The sequence below is a fragment of the Pseudonaja textilis genome, chromosome 15, assembly GCF_049901715.1.
Source record: "Pseudonaja textilis isolate UNSWEBS1 chromosome 15, rPseTex1.2, whole genome shotgun sequence".
Classification (NCBI taxonomy): domain Eukaryota; kingdom Metazoa; phylum Chordata; class Lepidosauria; order Squamata; family Elapidae; genus Pseudonaja; species Pseudonaja textilis.
Window position 1 is genome coordinate 11,860,619 of NC_142004.1, and position 22,056 is coordinate 11,882,674.

Here is a 22,056-nt window from a genome sequence, read left to right on the forward strand (position 1 = left end):
CTGGGATTGGCAAAGATCCCCTCTTCCCATTGGGAACCGGGGAGAAGTTCATAAATTTACGTTCTTGTCGAGGACGGCCTAGCCGGTATCCTACCAAGGGCTTCCTACCTTGGACCCAGGGAGCTGTGTCTTTGGAAGGAGGCATCCATGCTCTGGTGCCGCAACTGAGCAAGCGGGAGGGCTTGGGAGGAGAATACGGCCATCCTAATTCTTTTAAATTGTGGAAGTAAGGTGTGCAATGCCTGTAAAAATGGCTTCATAGCTTCAGTTGCACCCTCCTGGGTGCCATCTTGCCTATTTTTGGGGCACCCCATGCAGACACCCCTGAAACTAGGGAGTAAGTTTTCAGGGGGTTACTGTGAAAGCTGAAAGGGCATTTCTTTGGGCCAGTGGCCTCTTGGGCAGCCCCTCAGGAAGATGCTTCCTTCCCAGCGTGAGCAGCCTGAGCCTTGCCATGCAGCACTCTGGAGGTGGGATAATAACATTTTATTTTATTTTATACTTTATTATTTTACTTTTATTTCTTTTACTTTTATTTTACTTTTATTTTACTTTTATTTATTTTACTTTACTTTACTTTTATTTTCTGATTTTATTGTCTGAGTTGCAAAGTACTAAAGAAGAATAGTTGAAAAATGTCTCCTTCCACTGATTCTTTCAGGGCACGAAATCCCCCCTGCTGCCGAGGAGGGAAAGGGCTGTTTCTTGGAAATGGCGTGAGCCGAGTGGCGGCCAGTCAGAGAGAGAGAGGGAGGGGCAGGCTTTCGGTCTCTATTGTTCGGCAAGGGTTAGCAGCATGTGACAGTTTCTGGAGAAGAAGGAGGGACGGTCCCGAGAGGAGGATTTATAAAGAGAAACAGCCAGTTGTGGTGAAGGAAAGTGGGAAAGATGTAAAACAACAAGTGAAGTATTCTGCCTCACGTGACAGACGCTGCTGTTTTATAAATGCCCTGCCGGCCAAAAAAAGCGGCACCCAACTCCTTCCTGAGATGCCAAGTTCATTTGCTTGTATGAAAGGAAGCCTTGAATTCCGAAGCCGCCTTCCACGGGTGGCATAATGTGCCCCACAGGGCCCACATAATGCGCCTCAGGCGGCCTGAATGGCCTCAGGTTGTGGGTGCAGATTTGGATGAGTTAGGCTTAACCAACCAAGACTCTGCAAACTGAATCTGAAAAGAGGCCCGTCATTCTCCGGGGAATGATTCTGCTTGTAATCTTACCTATTAAGAACCCTTCGGCCTTTCCCTTCATGCAGATCGCTTACTTGGATAATTAAAATCTGCTTAGCTAATTGATTATCCTGATTTATCCACCCCGCAATCCAAGTGCTAATGGTCGGAGGAGAGTGGGGAAATCCTCCTGTGTGCCTAAAGTAAAGTGTGATCAGTTTATTTTAGAACAGGGGTGTCCAACCTTGGCAACTTTAAGACTTGTGGACTTCAATTCCCAGAATTCCTCAGCCAGCAATTCCTCAGCCAGCTTTGCTGGCTGAGGAATTCTGGGAGTTGAAGTCCACAAGTCTTAAAGTTGCCAAGGTTGGACACCCCTGTTTTAGAAGGACAGAAATAGGTGTGTCAGAGAATCAGAGTCCTGACTTACTCAAGTCGGTGGGTGGGATTCTCGCACAATGTCAAAATAAGTTTGAAAGACACCGGATGTAATGATGAGCCTAGGCAGCAGAGGGATTTCTCTCTGGGTTTTTTCCCCCGAGACTCCAATTCTGGAATCGTGTCAATTCTCAGAAGGAAAGACACAAATAAATTTGGTGAACTCTCCCTCCTAGACCTCAGGTTTGTGAGGTTCAACCTGATAATTGCTGCATCTGATTTCGAAGTCCCCGAGACCCTGTAGCTCCTATGAAACCATTCAGCTGGTAATATTAGGCTGAATATAAGGTGGCGGGGAAATTGCCAGAAGTAATTTGAATGTGAAAATGTGGGCTTCTCATTAATTGGGAGAACAAAACAGCAGTCAGAATGAAATGGGTGCAGTCGGTATCTAGATGAAATCAGGTACTCCTGAGAAGGATCTAAGTATAATTCAGACTGGGAGTGGAACGGGACAGGCTGATCTCATCATGGGATGCTGCCTGGAGGGCCCAGTGGAGGAAAACAGAACGTGGGCACCTCAGCTGCCACCCTCAGCCATAAACTACCCAGTCCTATTTTTGCATTGGTTGTATGAACCCTGTGCTTTTTATTTGAGGTTCTGTTCTGAAAGCTCAGAAATAAATGGAATAAACTGTATTTAATTAACCACAAGTAAGCACATTGTGCACCCGCGCCCGGGTTTGCCCTGTCCAGTGGTTTCTGGCTCTAGGGCACGATGCTCATCTCCCTTTCTTAGCCGAGGGGGTCAGCATTGTCCGAAGACATTTCCGTGGTCATACGGACAGCACGACTAATATATGCCAGGGCGCACGTAATCCAAGGGATACCTATTTAGCTACTCGCATGTACATGCTGTCGAACTGCTAGGCAGACAGGAGCTGGGGCAAGAATGAGAACTCACTGCATCATGTGGTACTTGGGTCTCAAACGCTTAACCACTCAGCCGTTGTGGCTTTGATAAGGAGGAAAAAAATGACCGTTAGCTCTCCCCTGTTCTGGAAGAAAGGCAAGGTAACAACATTTACCCCCCCCCCTCCCGGGGGGCAATTCAGGAGGCAGTTTGGCCTAGTGGTTAAGGCACCAGGCTAGAAAGCGGGAGATTGTGAGTTCTAGTTAGCCACGACTGCCTGCTGGGTATCTCTGGGCCAGTCACTCCTCTCAGGCCAATCCGCCTCACAGGGTTGTTGTAGGGAAAATAGGAAGCGGAAGAAGGTGTTTGGATATGTTCACCGCTTCGAGTCATTTGTAAAAATAATAAAGAGGTGTGTGTGTGTATGTGTGTGTGTGTGTGTTTGTGTATATCCGTCCCAGAGGGGAAAAATGCTCAAATCCCCAGTGCCAACAAAACCCCAAATTTACCCTTGCCTGTTCTGAATTTGCAAATGTAAAGCAAAAGAAAACATAGTCAAGGACCTCATAATTAATAACGAAATACATATGTAAATAGAACTTTATGAGTATGTGTATTTTTCTAAAAAAACCTGTTTCTCAAGTAATCTGTGAGGTAGAGGAAGGGAGGGGTTGTTAATCTCTTCCCATGTTTCTCAATCTTAACGGAGTTCAGATGTCTGAACTTCCACTCCCCAAATACCCCAGGCCTGGTTCCTCCTTTCTTCAGGATTTGAATTCGTTGTAAGGAGAGGGACCACTGTTATAATTTTTCAGTTTGCAGTTAAGCACAGTCTTGGGAGTGGGGAGTGGGATGGCGGGGGAATTCTGGGAGTTGAAGTCCCATCCGTCTTCAAGTTGCCGTGGTTGAGAAATGCTGAGCTAGATATATAGCCCACGACAGGAGAAGACGCAGGAAATGAGTTTTTGGTCCTCCGAACCGAAATGTCTCACTGGCTTTGCTTGTGGAGCAAATATGGAGGCCAGTTTCTGAGAGAGAGAGTTAGAGGACCAAAGAGGCCCCCCAAATATAGGAGCTCCAGGGTGCCTGGGATGCCAGAGGTTTCCTCCCCCTGCCCAGCCATTTCTTCACCTAAGGAGACTGATAGAAGCAGGAGATCTGCTGAAATTTGCGTTCGGATCTGGAAGGAATATTTGAGAATAGATATGGGCATAGATCCTCGACTTACAATCATTCGTTTAGTGACTGTTCAAAGTTACAATGATGTAAGGGACTTGTCACCATTTTTCATACTTACGAATGCTGCAGCGTCCCTATGGCCTGGTGATCAAAATCGAGGTGGCTGCAACCTCCCGGACTCATCCCCTTTTTGCGACAAGCAATAGGGAAGCCAGGTTCACTTAACAGCCGTGTTGCTCACTTAATGACTGCAGTGACTCCCTTAGCAATTGTGGCAGGAAAATGGGGGCAGAAAATGGGGGCTTTATAAAATGGGGACAGAACTCCCTGAACAACTGTCTCCCTTAGCAACAGAAATTGTGGCCATAAGCCGAGGATCACCTGTATGTGCCCGGTTGACTGTATTGAAGGAGGAAGGGTTTGTTCTCCGCCCTCCCTCCCTTCCAGAAACAGACACGTCCAATATTGAGCGACCAGAAACCAACCCGCTGTTTTCATCCCCGAAACTCAGCCTCGGCTTTTTGGAGAGCGACGAAGGTCCTTTATCCACCGGGCTCCTGGTGTCGTTTCTGGTCCCCTAGTGGGCACCAGCTGAAATCCCTGGCATGACTTAGGCCGTCTCTAGGAGACGATGGTCCCACCGATAAACCTGTTGAGTTGCTGCCTGCACTGCTTGCTTATCGATAAGCTGCCGATTCTGGTTCATTCTGTGGCTGGAGCCAGGTGGGCTTCCCAGTCCCCTGCCTGCTGCCTGCCTGGTCTCCAGCCACCCTCGGCTGGCCAAGGAGAGCTGCTTTGGCCCTGAGAATGCTGCATGCGTTGCCGGGCCTGGCACGCCTGCCCAGAACCATCCAGGCCGTCATTACTGCAGTACTGCAGAGTTGAGGTGAGGACCGTTGTCTTCCCCTCCTCCTGGCCGGGCTCACTCGCCTCCAGCCCGGCTTTGGGGAGAAATGCCTGCGGCCGGCCGGCCGGCCGGCCGAGCGGCTCCTCCTGATCTCCCACTGATGCTCCGGGCTCTTCCGAGAAGCAGCACGGCGGCTCCCATGGCAGCCCCTGGCTGAAGCGGGGCCTCTGCACGAGTGTGTGTGTGTGTGTGTGTGGGCGAGGGGGGGGTGAGAGGCGCCTTTGCTTTGTCTCTGCAGAAGGATGTGATACGGTGCCTGTTTGTTTGCACTAGCTGAGACCCTCCTAAGAGCGAGAGGCAGGGCCAGTCGGAGGATAGACCTGCAGGAGAACTTGGGAGCCGCGACTGCGCCTCCTCCTTGCCTCCTCCTCCTTTTCCCGCTGCTGCTGCTGCTGCCGGAGCCAGTGGGGGAAAGAAGCAAGAGAGAGAGAGAGAGAGAGAGAGAGAGAGACGGACTGAGTCTCAGCCTGACAGCCCAGGATGTGTCAGTCCAGCGCCTTGCAGGGACCAGAGCTGCACTCAGGGAAATGGTGAGATGCTGCAACGCTTTACCTAACCCTCCTCCCTCTTGCTGCAACCTCCACAAAGTTAAAATCCATGTCCGGAGGCTGCGCTCGGGAAACGGTGGCGGCGGCTGCTGTGCCGGGGAGCAGCACCCAGAGCTGGGAAGCCCGGCCCCGGCTGGGAGCACCCCAAATAGGAAAGCCCGTTTCAGGTATGGTCTGGCGTCTCTGGCTTTGCGAGGAGGGAGGGAGGGAGGGAGGGAGGGGGACTGGCAGGTGCCCACCGAGCCTTCCTTTGGCCTAACCGATTGGCCCAGGAAGGAGGGGCGTCACAGGTCTGTCAGGCCCTTTGGTGGGGTGGGGGGAACAAGAGGGTCTGGGCCTCACCTGGAGATCGAGGGGGGGGGGTCTTTGGGAAAGGAGGCCCTGCCTGCCTGGAGAGCCTGGGTTCTTTTTCAGGCAGCTCTCAAGCCGACACTCGGCGGGGATTGGCTGCGATTGTCTGCAGTGAAAGGGGGAAGACGGAGCCAGGAAGCGAGAGAGCGAGCGAGCAGCCTGGTGCCTCTCAGCTCCTGCCATTGTCTCCGTCAGGCTAGCTTTGGAGGAGGGGGGGTGGGGAAGGAGCAGCATGCAGGAGGCCCCCGTTAGCCTCCTTTCTCTTTGTTGGCTGGGCCTATGGGCTGGGGAGGGCGCTGGAGTCCTCGGGGATGCCAACTAATAGAAGGTTCTAGTCCTTCTTGGGGAAAGATCCCTGCTTCACTTTCCAGAAGTTCTTTCTCCCAAAGGAGTTAGGTTTTTTTTTTTTTTCATGAGGAGAGTTTGCTCTTTGCACACCTGCCCTAGGTGGGCAACAGGGCCGGCCATTGAGGCTTGAAATACAAGTCCACAGCCAGCTTTGCTTCTAATAAGTAATACGTGCTAGGGGAAGAGTGACTTCGGTCTTTCCAGATAAACTAAAAACGAATAGCTGGGTGGAATTTGCTAGTGGTGCTCTTTGTTTTGGCCAGTTTAAGGTTAACCCAGTCTTTGTCCCTTTTTGTTATGAGATCAGATGTTTTAGGAGCCCTGGTGAATCGGGGTTTTAAACTCCTTTCCTGGTGTAAAGAAGTGCTGTCGGTGGCCCCTACAGGATGACTTAATACCTCCCTTCCTTTTCTTTTCTTTCTGTTGGGACTTGTTGCCTGCTGAGAGGAAGTGGATACCTGATTCTTGCTGGTTTCCTGGTGGGTTTTAGGGGACCCACCTGGTCCTAATGCAGATCTAGCTGCAACCCGATTCTTTATAGTGCTGGCAACTGGCAGGATATCCCAGGGAGGTTTTCAGCTCTTCAGGTGGAAGGAGACAAACTCTCAGACCAGTATCCCTCCTCCCGTTCTACAGAGGATCCCCCCATTATTTCCTGCGAGGGCCATCAGGAATGTCAGTTCTTAAAAAAAGGACAGGCTTTGACTTCATCCTGCAGCAGAGGAGGCGAAATCCCCCAGGAAGCAGGATTCGCCACTTCCTGTACCGTCTCGCAGCTCTGCTTTTTTTTGCCGACGGCCAGTCAAACTGTCCTCGGGGGATCTGTTTGCAGGGGCATCTGTTATCTTTCTCACCCAGTACTGCTTCCTGCTTCTGGACCCCATGGGAGCTTCCCTGAATCCGGGATGTCAAACTCACGGCGTCACGGCGTCGTCACGTGACGTATCGGGACTTTTCCCCCTTTGCACGTGACGCCTCTGGCCTGCGGCTCGCGAGTTTGACAGCCCTGGTCTAAATCATGGCGAACTGGGCTGCTGTGCTTTGCCTGGGGTTAGGCCAGCTTTGTTTCGGATGGGAGGGCCCCCGTTTTGGGGGAAAGCCTCGGGGCAGAAGAGACACCAGGTTGGCTGACCATCTTGTGTGTCTGTAATCCCACAGGTTGCAATTTCCCCAGCTGGCCCTGAGGCGGAGGTTGGGCCAGCTGAGCTGTATGTCTAGGCCCGCTCTGAAACTTCGTTCTTGGCCTCTGACTATTCTCTATTATCTCCTGCCTTTCGGTGCTCTTAAACCTTTGACCAGAGTCAGATGGAGGCCTGTGAGCCGGGTAAGTGCTTGTGAGTTTGTCTTGTGCTTGTGGTGCCCTGTTGTTGTGGGGGGGCGGGGCGGGGCGGGGCGGGGCGGGGGGGGGCGCTTGGCAGGCCCCGGAAGCTGAACCCAAGATGGTCACTGAAGGGTAAGGATGCCCGAGGAGCCGGCCTTGTCCTTTCCTCTTGCACTTCGCCTGCCTCCGTTCTGTCTTTGCAGAAGGCGCCTCCAGGAAATGCTTCTGCCGGGAAACTACCGGCATGGTGGGAGAGAAAGTCACGCCAGCTCCCGTTCCTTGTCTTGGGCAGCTAGGGAAGGGTTGGTGCCTGTCTTCTGGCTGATCAGAACCGTACCACAGAGGAGCAAAATGTCTTGGCTTGGGGAGCTGTAGGACATGTCTGAAAGGGGTCACGAGCCCCTTGGGACTTCCTCTGTGTAGCCTTGGACACGTGGGGCATTATTTGGGAGGATGCAGCTCTGCATCCTGGTGGAGAACTATCCTTCTGAAGGCATCTCTGTAGGGCCAAGGGATTTGTCTGCAGGAGGTTATGGTCACAGCTATGCAGGTTGTTCCTTTTAATTACGCAGAGGCATTGTTGGTATTAAGGAAATAGTTAGCATGAAAAGCAGGTGTGATGGCTGGCTGTTGCTTTTGTTTCGGACGTCCCAAAGCTCTTCCCTTGCTTGTGTTCTGTCTATCTTGGGATGCTGCTGTTTCAACTGTGACATAGAAATTAGGAGAGAAGTTTAACAGAAAGAATCTGAACTACTCCCAGGAAAGTAAAACGAGGAAATGACGCATAATATTATCAGTTAGCAAGCAGCTCTAATGCCACATACCAGTTTATACATTTCTAAACTTTGCATTTCGTGTAATTTCACATCAATGTATGTGTAAGTCATTCCCATTTTAGAATGCAGTGGGGGTTGTGGGAAGAGGTTGAGGAAAATATTACGCTTTCTGCATTGGTCTCTTCTTGTTTTGGAGTTGGTGTAACTCATGTCTGAACTCTTGGCACACCTGTGCACACCTGTCTATTTACAAGAGTACTCCCTGTTACGCCTGCATGCAGAGATCTGTGAAGAGTATCTTCCAAGGGTTCCGATTAGAGATCCGTGCAGTCAGCATCCTTTCCATCTTTTGAACTTTCAGCTTGAGCCCAGGGTGGATGTTATCTGTGTCTCTGCCCAAGTTTGGGCTTTTCCCATTGATGGTTATCCACAACTTGCAGAGTAGCTGTGATCCTTTGGCCCTCCCTTCTTGGACTGGCTGGCTGGTGGAACACCAAAGTGGCTGATGACGGCTCCGGTTGGAGGTGACCTCCAGAGGGGTTAAGAGGTTCTCTCGCCCTCCAGCAGTTCCACACACTTGGGAGCCCTGGGGTTCCCCTCCCCCCTTATTCCTTGCTGCTGTTTGGGGGTACATTTTATGGTACTCGACATTCTTGGGCCCCTTTCCCACAGAAGCCATCCCTGGGGAGGGAGGGGGGCAGTTGGGTCGACATTGGGTAGAAGGCGATGCGTTTTGAGATTTCCTCGAGGCCCCAGCCCATGTGCCACGGTTCCTTTGGCCTATTTAAGCAGACCCCCCAAGTCCAGAGGGACGTCAAGAGAACAGAACAGTTTGCATGCAGCCCTTGAATGAACGTGGGAGATTAGCTGCTGCTTCCATCCAATAGAAGAAAAGGGTCATTTCTTAAAATAAACTGGAATTACCCAGCGGACTGAGCCTGATAAATAATGGAGGTTGGGATGTCTCTACTGCTCTTGCTATGCTCAGTGTGTTCTTTTTAAAGGGATTGTGTTTTCAAAGGCAAAAATCTTTTTTCTGTTTTGTGTTAGGAAGCTCATAATGAAGGCCCCCTGGAATTCTCTAAAATCAGGATGCTCAGTAGGAAATAATAGGAGCTGACTGGCTGTATTGTTCTCAGGGAAGCCATTGTGATGGCAATAGACTGGAATCCGGGTCATGTGGCAGTTCCTGGCACCTCCCTTGGGCAAGTGAAACTAGACACACACACACACACACACACACACACACACACACCCCTGGTCATAGAGTCATTGCTCTGATCCCGTCATTGTCCTACCGACAATTCCTTGAAGCAGAGGTCTCCAACCTTGGCAACTTTAAGCCTGGCAGACTTCAACTCCCAGGATTCCCCAGCCAGTCCGCCAGGCGTAATGTTGCCAAGGATGGAGACCTCCGCCTTGAAGAACTGCACAAGCAGGAATGGGGTGGGATGCAACGAGAGCAAACAACCAACTGTGTTCGTTTCTTATTTAGAAAGGCTTCATTCCCAGGAAAACTGGCACTTGGAAAACAGGGCCGTTTTTAATCTCCTTGGGCTGCAAGGAAAGTCCCTCATTCTAGCCTGCATGGTGAATTGCAGCTCAGCAATGTCTGGAGGAACACTGTTTGTCACGGTACGCCGAGTTGTGTGCATTGTTTGTGTACGGCACGCCTAGTTGCGTGGAGGAATAGTAAGAGTGTCCACTTGAAGCCAGAGTTGGAGCTGTTAGAAATGTGAGGTTCACTCAGCTTCTCACCAGGCTTAAAGAAGACCATTGTGGTCTCTTTCAGCACTTCCCATCTTGAGACCAGACCTAAACTATTGACCTAGCCCTGAATATACTTACCCTAGTACCCCAAATCCTCGACTTCCCCAGTGCTCCTCAACCTGGGTGACTTTGAGATGTGTGGACTTCAATTCCCAGAATCCCCCAGCCAGCAAAGTTAGTTTTGTACACACATCTTAAGGTTGCCAAGGGTTGAGAAACCATTGCTCTACGGGAGGGATCGTGCAGCTGGACCCCCGTGTCGGTTCCTTTAAAATTCTGGAGTGGCAGAAGGCCAGAGAAAAAAAGGTGGTTCAACAAGAAGTCTGAGAGAATTTGGGGCACGTTTACCCTTTCTTAAAAAGTCTAACTTCTGATTTTGTTTACAGCTTTTACAGGTACATATGCTACCTTTTAAAGGCCTAACACACTTTATTTTGAGGTAGAAAACGCTATTTTCTTGGCCATTCCACAGATGTGTTGTTGAACGAACATCTGTGTCAGGTGCATCGCCGGCCCAAAGAAAACAGGGAGGACACTCAGAATTGTGTCTTCTCCTCTCCATGGGTCACTAGCGACCTGGTAGATCTGAGCTACCTTGCTCCTTTCTCCTTAAGCCCCTCCTATGACTTGCATGCCAGGTGAAGCGGAGCCAGTGCCTGTGATTTTAGAGATGGCCAAACTGTTATTTTCCAGACACTCCCAAGATCTCTTTATGAGACCTAAGCTAAGCTACCTATAATGCTTAGTGTCTTGTGATATTAACCCTCACCATCCCAGTTCCTCCCAGTGGAACCTGGCTTGCTATACCCAGTCCTCAACTTCGGACATTCTCATCCCTGTAATTTGGCTGTGCAGAGAGATTTTGAGCTTGTCACTCTGCAGTCACCAAGAGAGTTCCACAATGAGTGTCTGGTAAGCTCTTCCGTTGTAGAATGAGGATCTCTCCCCCTGAAGCGATGGTTATTTAGAACAGATGTAGGGGAATCCATTCCTTAAGGAATATGCATCAGTTAGACTTCTAGAATCAGATGCTACCACAGAGTAAGCTGGCTGGGCAATAAATCCTCCTTAAAGTGCCTAGGGAACAATGGGATTATCCTTGTGATTAACACACGGACTTAGCAGTTGCCTATGCTGTAGAGTTGTGTCGCCTGTTTGTTCCACTGTGGCTTGGCCTGCTCTTCTGAGGAGTAGCTGCTGTCAAGGACTTTAAGGACCTACGGCAGTGTCAATATTAATCATCACCTGGCAGCACCTCCTAGCAGCCAGGTCCTGCCAAAAGAACAATGGGTACCGTACAAATAGGACCGAAAAATACGGGAAGACGTTCAAAGTTATGACTGCGTTGAGCCAGGAGGACTTTCAGCCCGTCCTCAAAGTTGCAGCCGTCACGGTGTCCCCACACTCCTGTGACTGTGATTCAGGCTGTCAGCAACTGGATTGCAATTTCAGTGCAATGGCTGCAGTGTCCCAGCGTCCCGTGAGCACCGTTTGAGACCTTGCTTGAGACAAGCGTAGTGACTGGGGAAGCCGACAGGAGGTCACACCTGCTGCTTTTTCTCCCATTGGGGGTCTTGTGCCTGTACCCCATAGTGCCCAAGCACAGCACCTACCCGCCTGCAGCACCCGCCCTTCTCCTTGCATTTCAGAGCACTGACCCACAGTGCCAGCCCATCCGTGCGCCATAGTGCTTTTCACGGTACTTGCCTGCAGTCTGTAGGGCCTGCCTGCAGCACCTGCCTATCTAGCCATAGCTCTGACCTCCTGGCCTGCTTGCCTGGGATGCAGTTGCAGGCCCCACACTCCGGTCACATGAGGTCCTTGCTTAATGAATGGGGTTGTTTGTCAGTTGCTCTTGCTAAGCGATGTGGTCATGTGCCTTGTGGTATAAGGACTCTTGCCTTGGGCAGCGGGTTGGACCTCCAAGATCCCTGACAGCCTTGGGACTCTATCATAGAGGGAGAGAGAGAGAGACAGAGGGAGAGAGCAGTCAAGGCAGATAACAACAAGACCTGGCAATAGCTAAGAGCAGGAAAGTTGAAGAAAAAGACAGAGGGGCTAATTCCGGCTGCCCAAGACCAAGCCGTGAGAACAAATACATGGAAAGCCAGAATAGAAGTGATACCTCTGCAAAGACGCTAAAGAAACAGTGGGCCACCTGGTTAGCTGCTGCCAGAAGATCGCCCAGACTGACGACAAGCAACGGCATGACAAAGTGGCAGCAGTCGTGCATTGGAAGATCTGCAAGAAATACCATTTGCTTGCAAGGAAGAACTGGTGGGATCACAAAATAGATAACAATAGAAAATGAAGAAGCTAAAATGCTCCAGAATTTTAAAATTTAAACTAATATCTTCCAGACAACATCTAAGGCTTAACAACTGTTGTTAAGAAAGACAAAATAGTGTTCCTTTTTGCAGTACCCAGAAACATCAGACGGGAAGAACTGGAGAAAGATCGCAAAATACAAAGTCCTGCAAAACAACAATGGCAAAAGTAGTAATTGGTGTCTTGGGTGCAACCTCAAAACATCTCAAACACCATCGGCACTGACAAAATGCCCACCAGTCAATTGCAAAAGGCAGCTTGACAGTTTCCTGTCGGGGTGGGGTGGGGGTGGGGTTGGACAGTTTCCATCATGTGAGGATAAATTCAGCAATCTTAAACAACGCCTGCCTGTCCCAGCTCTTTGGAAAAGACCCGAGAGGCGGACAAAAATGCCTAACCAGGTCTAACACATGGCTGACCGTGTGACCAACCACACTTTCTTAAATTTGTATCCCACCCAATTCTCAGCAACTCCGTGCTTACATCGTTAAAAATGTCTCTTCTTCTGATTAATTGCAATAGGCAGACAAGCTGAAGAGGACAATTACAGCCAGTGTGATTGCATAAAAGGCCTAGTGAAAATGGGAGCGTCAAATTGGGTCAGTACGGAAAACAAAGGGGAAAAAAAGCAAGAGGAAGGAAAAAAAATCGTTCGGGGTGGTGCCATTAACGTTTGGAATGGCGGAAATTTACAGAGGATGATAACTGCTAAAACCAACAAAAAGCATTCCCAAAAATAAAAAGAAGGGGAAAGAAACAGTATAGGGAAAAGGCGAAAGGAGGAGGGGCATCCCTCTGAATCCTATTTTGACCCCTTCTCCCCCAACCAAAGAGGAAGTCTTACCCCTGGCTAGTAGTGGAAGCAGAAGGAAAAGGCAGGACTGAAGCTTGAGCCAGGCAGAGCTACAGATGCACAGAGCTGCAGAGAATGAGTTTACAGATGCAGAGAGGTCGGGTGTCTTGCATCCTTGGCCACAGAGGGAAGCTCTGGCTGTTACTTTTGAGAAATCCTAGACTCTTGAGTTCCAGACAAGGAACAATGGATGGAAACTGAACCAGGAGAGGTTCAACCTGGAAATAAGAAGAAACTTTCTGACGGTGAGAACGATCAACCAATGGAACAGAAGTTGCCTCCAGAAGTTGTGGGAGCTTCATCCCTGGAGGCTTTCAGGAACAGGTTGGACTCCCATCTGTCAGAAATGGTGTAGGGTCTCCCACGTGGGCGGCAGGTTGGACTAGATGACCTACAACTTCCCTTCCAACTCTGATTATCTGTTATCTGTTTAAATGTCTCTGTTTGAAACAAAAAATAAAGTAAAAGGAGGATGCAGGAATTATAGTCCAGTCAATCTGGCAGCAACGTCCGGGAAGATTGAAGAGCAGATCTAAGAGCAGAGGTCAAGAGATTTGAAAATAATTGCAGGAATTACATGAAGTTGTCTCTTCTCAAAAAACCCCACAAATCCTTCAAATTTTTAACAAACTTCTTTCATAAATCTAATATAACTAGAGCAGTAGCACCTAGACAGGGTGATATATAAATCTAGGTGTTATTGCTCTTGTTTTATTAGATTTACGAAAGAAGTTTGTTCAAATTTGAAGGATCTGTGGCTGCTTTCCAGCCCTCTCTAAGTGGTTTACAGAGGCTGCCTCTGGCCCCCAACAATCTGGGTCCTCATTTTACCCATCTTGGAAGGAAGGAAGGCTGAATCAACCTTGAGCTGGTGAGAATCGAACTGCTAGCAGTCGGCAGAGTTAGCCTGCAGTACTGCATGCCAATCACTTGAGCCACCATGGCTCCTCACCGATATAATAGAGGAACATTATCCAGGTCATTCTCTTTTTTATTATTTGTATATCCCTTTTAAATATTAAGACATCAGCCATTTGTTTTGTAAGTCCACACCATTCTTTTAACTTACTATTTTTAAATTCATTTTTAAATTGGTCTTAGTCTTCTCCAGTAAAACTTGTTCCTTTTCCATAACACCTTTTAAACACAGTTTCTATAGAGGCAGACACTCTTAAAATTAATTTCTGGAACCATTGTTCAAAAATCTCCTCCAGTATGTCAAATATTACAATATATGCTCTATTCTGTATTAGTTAGATAGATTTGTGTTTCTCTTCTTTAATTGTAAAATTTAGTTCCTTCTAGTCCCCTCTAGTGTCCAACTTTCAAAGTTCATCCTTTCATTAAAAAAAAAAAGAATTCTAAACAAATTTTCTCATGGGAGAGAAAATAATTAATTTGTAATTATTTCCAAAATCTTATCCCAATTTTCTAGAGTCTTAGTTTATTTGTAACTTTTTTTGAAATAATTTTTATTTATTTCAAAGGTTAAAAAACATTAAGCATCTCTGTGGAGCCCCTGGGATCGATCTCACGCCGTCTCCTTGTCTGGAGAGGCATTGCAAAGAGCCGCCTGCTTGCTGGCTCTTCAGGATGCCATGATCGGCGGCTCTGCTTTTAGGGAGGCCGTCTGCAGTTGGCCGTTTCTTCCCCAAAAGCCCCGAGAGAGGCCCAGTCCTTCGTGGCCCCTGGTTCCTTTGCCCAAGCTTGCTTGCTGGTGTAGGTCACCCTGCATGGGGGACGGGAAGGCTATGAGATGCCCCCCCCCTGCCCCCACCTCTTCTCTCCCGCTTGCAGTTGCTGGCCGAGGGGGCTCTTCAGCCGCTCTCCCGGGGTATGGAAGCCCCTCGGTGTCCGGTCTCAGTTCCACATTGCACGTAGTCAGGAGCGCAATAAAGGCGAGGAGAATGGAGACTGCGATCCTTAGGCTGAGCACTGGATTTGAACTGTCACCTTAAGGGCGTTTCAAAGCGAGAGAAGGGAAATCCCATCACCGGAGCAGCTGCAGGATGGATCTTAGCATGTTCTTATTCAGCCTTCAAGGCAATTGGATAAAGGGACACTGTTGAGTCTGTTTGCCAGGCTGCACGAAAGGGGCAAGGCCCCGATAAAAGCATCACTGGCTGTTTTGTCTGCTGGCAGAGACCTACGCACGCTTGCATTGAGAGGTTGGTATATTACTTGCTGCCCAAGGAAACTCTCTCCTCCAGTGAAACAGACACTTCTAGATAGCCGGCCGAAGCAAGGGGGCAGCCCCTGCCACAGCAGCCAGCTTGAGCTCAGATCTTTCCTGGAATACACCTGGCTTCAGTGGCATTTGGGGTCTCTCCAAATCCAGGGCCATCTAATCCTGGACTGAGAGTCCATCAGATTCTAATTCCTATCCTGGTTTGTGGCTTTGTTGCCTGTGGCTCACTCTTAACGTAAGACATGTCCTTCCCGCCTCTATGATTGTAACCAACTTAGTTTAAATCTTAATTATCTGGTATCTGAGGCCCCAGAGGGCTCTACTGGGAGCCCTCCATTGTTGAGATGAGATCACCAGGATTAGATGCTACTTGCGCCTGCTAAGCCACACACTCGTTTTGCCACTCCTACTCACCTTTTCACTACTCTGCTGATCCTACAAAGAAACATTACTCTCACTTGCACAGGTTCAATGTCTTCAGATGGACTAGCTTATTTTGGACTAGTAGAATTTCTGGAATCACGAGAGCTAATGCTCCCGAAATAGCAAGATGCTTGATTTCAGATCTGTAGCCCCATGAGGTCAGAATAGTAAACAAACATTTTCAAAACTTGACACCGACTTTAAAATAACGGAAAGAAGTGTGTGATTCCTGCTTGAAGTAATACATCTGCACTCTCCTGTAAAGGAGTTTCAGACAGCAGAGAGAGGATAGAAGGGGCAAAAGAGACACCAGTATACATCCATTTGAGCTGGATTTTAAATGCTGGAGCTAACCCCTTGGGAAGGCAATCCACATGAGAATGGTCCATGTGCAACAATGAATTGAAATCTTGAGGAAACTGAAGCTCCGCTCTTAGCTCTAGCCTGTACCAGCTCTAGATATCTTTAAAAATCTGTGAATCATAATGGTGGCTGATTAGCTTGTCTTTAAAGAAATCAGCCTTGTGAAATTAGTCCTCATATATGTGTGTCAGGGAAATGCAAGCTAGCCTTCATGATCTTAGGGCCTGAGGCAGTAACAGCTGTTGTTCTTTTCAGCGGTAGAAGATTGAAAAATGGCTCCCTTAATTTGCTCTTTGTAGATGCCACTGAGCCTCCAGCAATACACTTTTTAATGGCACCACCCATACCTTTTATCTTCAGTAACTGACGACCAGTTTCTCCGTAGTGCAGAACGAGGGCTTGAAGGCTCTGCTTTAGACTGCTTGGCACAGTGGGTGGGGTGGCGGCTGTGCATCAGGGTAGAGCAGGGGTCTCCAGCCTTGGCCGCTTTAAGGCTGGTGGGTTTCAACTCCCAGAACTCCTTAGCCAGCTATGCAGAGGACTCTGCTGCTGCTGCTAAGAACAGAAACGAGGGAGAATGGCCCCCCACAGGTCACCCTCAAGTCACCCTGTCCAGAGAAGGACAGAGATGAAGGTGAACAAATGTAAGATCTCCCGTCAAAAACCGTGGAGGGTGAAGCATTGAGTCTTACTGAGGAGGTTCTTCTAGGGAGAACAAGAGAATATTTATGACAATGGGCAAAAGGGAAGGGACTTGAAAACAAACTGTCTTTGTAATAGTAAGGGGAAAATATCCCAGCTTCTTTGGAAGTCGTAAACAAGCGTCTGTTCTTTTAGCTCCACACTGGGTCTCTTGAAACCCAATGAATCTAAACCCTGGGCCCAGAAGCTACACTTTCTACAATCTTCCATAAAGACCCGAAATTATCTCCAAGGATAAACTGCCTCCAAGAATGCCAAAGACCTCTGCATAAAGGCGGGTTTTAATGAGAATTTAAGGTGTCCTGGTCTCACATGAGTCATCAGATACTGGGCTCAACTGTAAGTGCAGAGCAGTGTTGATGACATACTGCAGAATCCCATAGGTGACTTTGAAAATCATGAGTTTGTGGTCTCCCATCTAGATCAGATCATAGGACAGAGGCTTCTCCCTGTGGGAGCCTTGGCCAGGCAGGTTTGCCCTGGGAAACATACTGCGCGCTAATTTCACGGTCTAAGAGAAGCCATCTCTACCTGCTGGGATATCCTTTTTAAAGACATTTTATCAGTTTTGGAGACACAAGAAATAACCTGTAATTCTGGCACCAAATCTGCCCCAGTATATATATATATATATATATTCCCCTTTGATGACCCCTTTCTACAAACCCAAGAGGGTTGAGTCAGAGTCAGTGATCCTTTGGGGGCAGGTGCTGGTCCCTGTGATCATTTATACTTGGAGGGACAAAAACCGAAGATGGATTAAGCCGTTACTTGAAGGGGAGAATCAGCACTTTAGCTTAGCTTAGTTTACTTGATTGCCATTGCACCTTGTACAATGAAATCAAACACCATCTTCAGTGCACGTCATGACCGTGAAAATAAACACAAACTCACATCCTTCACCTTCCGCACATTGAATCAAACCCCACCAACACCGCACCAACCCTGCACAATACAACAGAATTCAACAGAGCTACTGCCCTGGGATAGAAGCTGTTTTTCAGCCTATTTGTCCTTGTTTTGAATATTCTGTACCGTCTGCCAGATGGTAATAGTTCAAAAAAAGGGTTCCCAGGATGAGATGGATCTTTGAGAATGTTTTGAACTTTCTTAAGGCAGCGGGAGCTCTAACGCTCTTCCAAAGAGGGGAGAGGGCAACCCAGGATCCTCTGGGCCATGACATTCACCCTCTGGAGTGCTGTCCTATCTACCCCTGTGCAATTGGCAAACCATACAGAGGTGCAGTAAGTTAAGATACTCTCTCTGGTGCAGCGGTAGAAGGTCACCAGCAGTTTTTCATTTCAGTTGTTTTCTGAGAAGTCTCAGGTAGTATAATCTCTGCTGGGCCCTTTTGACCAGGGCTGTAATGTGGGCACCCAAGGTCAGGTCCTCTTTTAGGGTAACACCCAGAAACTTAAAACTGGTCCCTTGCTCCACTCGGTCTCCATTGATAAGCAAGGGCTGGAGGTCTGATCTGTTCCTTCTATAGTCCACTATAAGCTCCTTAGTCTTATTGGAGTTGAGGACCAAGTTATTGTCTCCATACCACGAAAGCAACCGTTGGTCCACCTCATCTCAGTAGGCAGACTCATCCCCCCTGGTGATGAGTCCCACCACTGTTGTATCATCTGCAAATTTAGTAATAGTATTATTAGCGTGAGTGATACTATTACTAAATTTGCAGATGATACTTGAAGCACAATATAAAGAGTTTGGATCACGTCGAGCCATAAAATCAACAGCAAAAACTACAGTAGAATCATGATATCAATATATAATTTTCAAGCTTATCTTAACTATCCATTAGTTTGTCTCAGTAACTGCTGAGGAGGACGGGAAATATTAAATAAAGTAAGCTGTAAAGTAAGCTTTGAAATTTATGGCCAAAGCCATAATCGGCCCTTGTCTGAAATGGTATAAATGATCTCCTGCTTGAGTAGGGGGATAAACTAGAAGACCTCCAAGGTCCCTTCCAGCTTGACTCTATTCTGACATCACGCGATGTTTGGGGTCTAAGTCCTTCCTGAGCCTGGCTTTCTTTTTGGTCATTTGGTCCATCAGGTGAACTTGCAGTAGGCAGCATAATTTCATAAGGCTTGTGGGCTGTAAATCTATTGAAGAGCAACCATCCCAGTTGGCAGGAGGGCTCAAGCAGGCAATTAGTCTGGACCTCACTATGTAAATGCAAGAGGGCAAAGTGTGACACACTCACCCCCCCACTCAATGTCTTTGAGCCTTAGTTGGTGTTTCCCAGGCACTAAATAGTCTGGGGAGATTCCTGTATTATCGGCAGTGAACAATAAAGTAGCTAGTTAGAACTCTATAAGTGTGGCTCTGGTTCTTTGGGCTTGTCAAAATCAGGTTCAAGGCTGGGGTCATTCCATTTTATTCTGAGATGTCTGGGATGTCCAGGTGTTTCTTCCTTGCCAGAGGTGCAAAGCTCTTTGGGCCTTCAGGAAGGAGGAAGCTACAGCCTTGCAGTGCTCTGAAAAACTTCTCTCCCACTGTTACCGCGTGATCCAGGACCAGCGGAGGAAACCTGTCTGGAGCAGAGGTCTTCAACCTTGGCAACTTTAAGCTGGCTGGGGAATTCTGGGAGTTGAAGTCCGCCAAGGCTTAAAGTTGCCACGGTTGGAGACCTCTGCTCTAGAGGACAGAGCTCCACTTGGCTTGAGTCAAGGCAGGCTGAGCTGGATGGGCCTTTTTTGACCAAGGATCTAAGCAGGCCAGCCTCTGGGGGAAAGAGGGAGGGGAACTGCATTGGCCAGGAAAATTGGGGCTGATTTCTTACAAATGATAACTGATCAGCTTCTGCAGTCTCTGGTTCTAAACCCAAAGGCAGAAATGTAAGTAATAGTCATAGTCACCATGCTGTTATTCTTAGCCATCTGTAATGAAGGGTTTCCATTGTGCAGGTTAAAACGGGCTCATTCTGACTCTGACTTCTTCCTCCGATATTAATAAATATGTGAAGGCAGAGGAGAGAGCGTGCTCTGGAATGAACAATGAAAAACAGTGCAGAGCCCTTTTCTGCGTTTCCTTCTGGGATGGATTTGGTGAAGGTGGTGGGCAGGTGGCTTCTGCCTTCCGCTATCAAAACCCATTAACCATCCAATCAGCCCTCTCTCCAGAAGTGGGCTACACCCCATGCTGAGATGCAAATGGTGTCATCCTTGGAAGCTGCCCCATTTAGTGCCTGGGAATTTGGGAGGGGGGATTTCACAGAGAGGTGGAAGATTAGACTCAACAACCCTCTTTCTCAGAAAGTCAAGGACATGTTGCCCTGCACGTGGAGGGGATGTCTCCAGTTGGGGTGAGGATTTGATCGGCCCACGTGATGGACTGATGGGTGCAGGGGATGGACCTTGGATTTTCCCTTTTGGGGAAGGGAAAACCTGGGACTCTCGGAGTCGGGCTTTCCCAGATGTGCCAATAGGACAACTCTAATAAAGTGGAACTTTGAGCAAATGCCTGTCTCGGAGTTTCTTGGGTTGGAGTTGGTTAGTTGGAACGCTGACCCAGGGCTCCTGAATCTCTCAAGGAAACCCCGGAGAGGGTTCTTTGCAGAGGCTGGGGAAAACTTGTGATGCGAACGGAGGCGTCCCTGTGCCCATCCCAGCCCTCCTCAGAGCTCCATGTGGGAAGTGTTGCAATAGCGGGTTCCCTGGTCTCTTTTTTTGGGGTCTTCCATTCAGTTGTGTCTAATTCTCAGAGACCGTTAGGGCAGAGTTCCAGCTAAATACAAAGCAGATTGTGTTAATACAACAGACCCACGTCGCGGGTCTATACCAGCCCTCCCAGTTCCAGTATCCCAGAAGGGAGGAAGGTCCCTGCTCCTGATCTGAAACTTTTTACCAGGGGGATTTTCCTCTTCCGTCAGCTCAGAAATATTTCTCTGGTCTTTTAGAGTTGACAGCAGAAAGGGAGTGGGGGAACGTAGTAGTGCATTCCTTAAATGCTTCATAGATAATTGGCCGAAGCTTCTGGCGCGCAAGATTATTACTGGAGAGCCTGAGGGTGACTCTTGGCTATGGATGGGTCCCATTGGAGAATATACATCCAGGCAGTGGGGGAAGACCAGAGTCAAGGGGGAAATGAAGGATGGGTCTCAAGAGTCGGCTGCACCCAGGTAGCACCGGCATGTTCACTCCTAATAAATCTTGGGGTGTGTTTTTTTTTTTGGTCACTCTGAGAGATGCGGCTCGAGACTCATGATTTGAATGGGGGTGGATGCCGGAGCCTGGAGCCCTTCCCTCAAATTGCCCTTGTGACCCTTGTGGCTACTCCATGGCCCGCCTGGCTGACTCCCTGCCTCCCCCCTCTCTCTAGGTCTCCCTGTACAAGTCAGTGCCAACCCGCCTGCTCTCCCGTGCGTGGGGCCGGCTGAACAACGTGGAGCTGCCCACTTGGCTGCGGAAGCCCGTCCTGAGCCTCTACATCTGGACCTTTGGGGTGAACATGAAGGAGGCGGCCGTGGAGGACCTCCATCACTACCGGAACCTGAGTGAATTTTTCCGACGGAAGCTGAAACCCCAGGCGAGGCCCGTCTGCGACCGGCACAGCGTGGTCAGTTTCTGGGTCAGAGGGCAGCTGCTCTGCTTCCTCCTTTTCCATTTTTGGGTAGGGAGGTCCTAGGAAACCTCTTTAAATTTCAGTTAAATTTCAGTTGTTTTAATGCTGCTTGTGCGGGTAGGTTAATCACATCCATGTTGTTCTTAGTGCATTTAATGAAAGTAAGGGCAAAATACTGTCAATTTAGAGTAACCATTGATACCGTTCGGTAGAAGTGGAAGAGAAAATAGCATCCAGCTTCTTTTTAACTCTTTCTCCTCTACAGATCAGTCCTTCGGATGGAAAGATCCTCAGTTTTGGGCAAGTGAAGAACTGTGAAGTGGAACAAGTCAAAGGCATCACTTATTCCCTCCAGTCCTTCCTGGGTCCCCATGCCAATCACGACAACTGCCAAAACGACCCAAGTAAGTCTTCCCTTTGAGCACCGGCCTCTTTCTTTCCAGACAGCCTGCTAGCGGGCGGAGGGGAGCCCTGCCCAACAGAGCAGCCCTCTCCCTTCCTGGACAGGGGTCATCAGGAAGACGAATTGCACCAAGACGAGGCAGCCAGCCTTCCCTCCCTCCCTCCCTCCCTGGAAGCATCAGGAGGAGTTAAGGAACCAGGTGCCCTTTGCGTCTGCACTGCCTCCCCCCCCCACTCTCAGCGGAAGGGGCAGCACTGGGGTCAAGAGACTGGCAACCCATGGGAGGCAGCCCTGTCTGTGCTGCGGGAGGAGGCCTTCTGATGAGGAGGCCCTGCAGCTCAGGACCAAGGAGAAGTGCCCTTAATTTCTCTGCTCCTCCTCTGCTCTGCTTGTCCTCCAAGGAGGCAAACTCCTCCTCCATCTTTCCCACGGGGTCGGTTGGACCGAGAGAAGGTCTTAGGCAGACCTTCGATCATTGCGTTGCCCCTCGCGGTCTGCTCTGTGGCCAAGGATGACCAGATCTCTCATCAGAAGATGTCGTGGTCTACAGGGTAGGTTTTTTTA

The 22,056-nt window shown here is 49.0% G+C and overlaps 1 protein-coding gene across 9 annotated transcripts in view; it reads left to right on the forward strand.

Moving 5' to 3' along the window:
* The window catches only part of PISD (phosphatidylserine decarboxylase), a 48,461-nt gene that overhangs the window by 22,719 nt on the left and 3,686 nt on the right, over positions 1–22,056 (forward strand). For 4 of the 9 annotated variants that reach the window (XM_087913574.1, XM_087913573.1, XM_087913575.1 and 1 more), the window contains 4 exons: positions 4,820–5,076; positions 6,952–7,117; positions 20,847–21,083; positions 21,355–21,493. In XM_087913574.1, the coding sequence (XP_087769700.1) occupies positions 5,027–5,076; positions 6,952–7,117; positions 20,847–21,083; positions 21,355–21,493 (592 nt within the window). In that variant the 5' untranslated portion in view covers positions 4,820–5,026. Of the gene's footprint in view, positions 1–4,819; positions 5,262–6,951; positions 7,118–20,846; positions 21,084–21,354; positions 21,494–22,056 lie in introns of all 9 variants that reach the window. The other 5 variants (XM_087913569.1, XM_087913570.1, XM_026717027.2 and 2 more) reach the window with 3 other exon arrangements.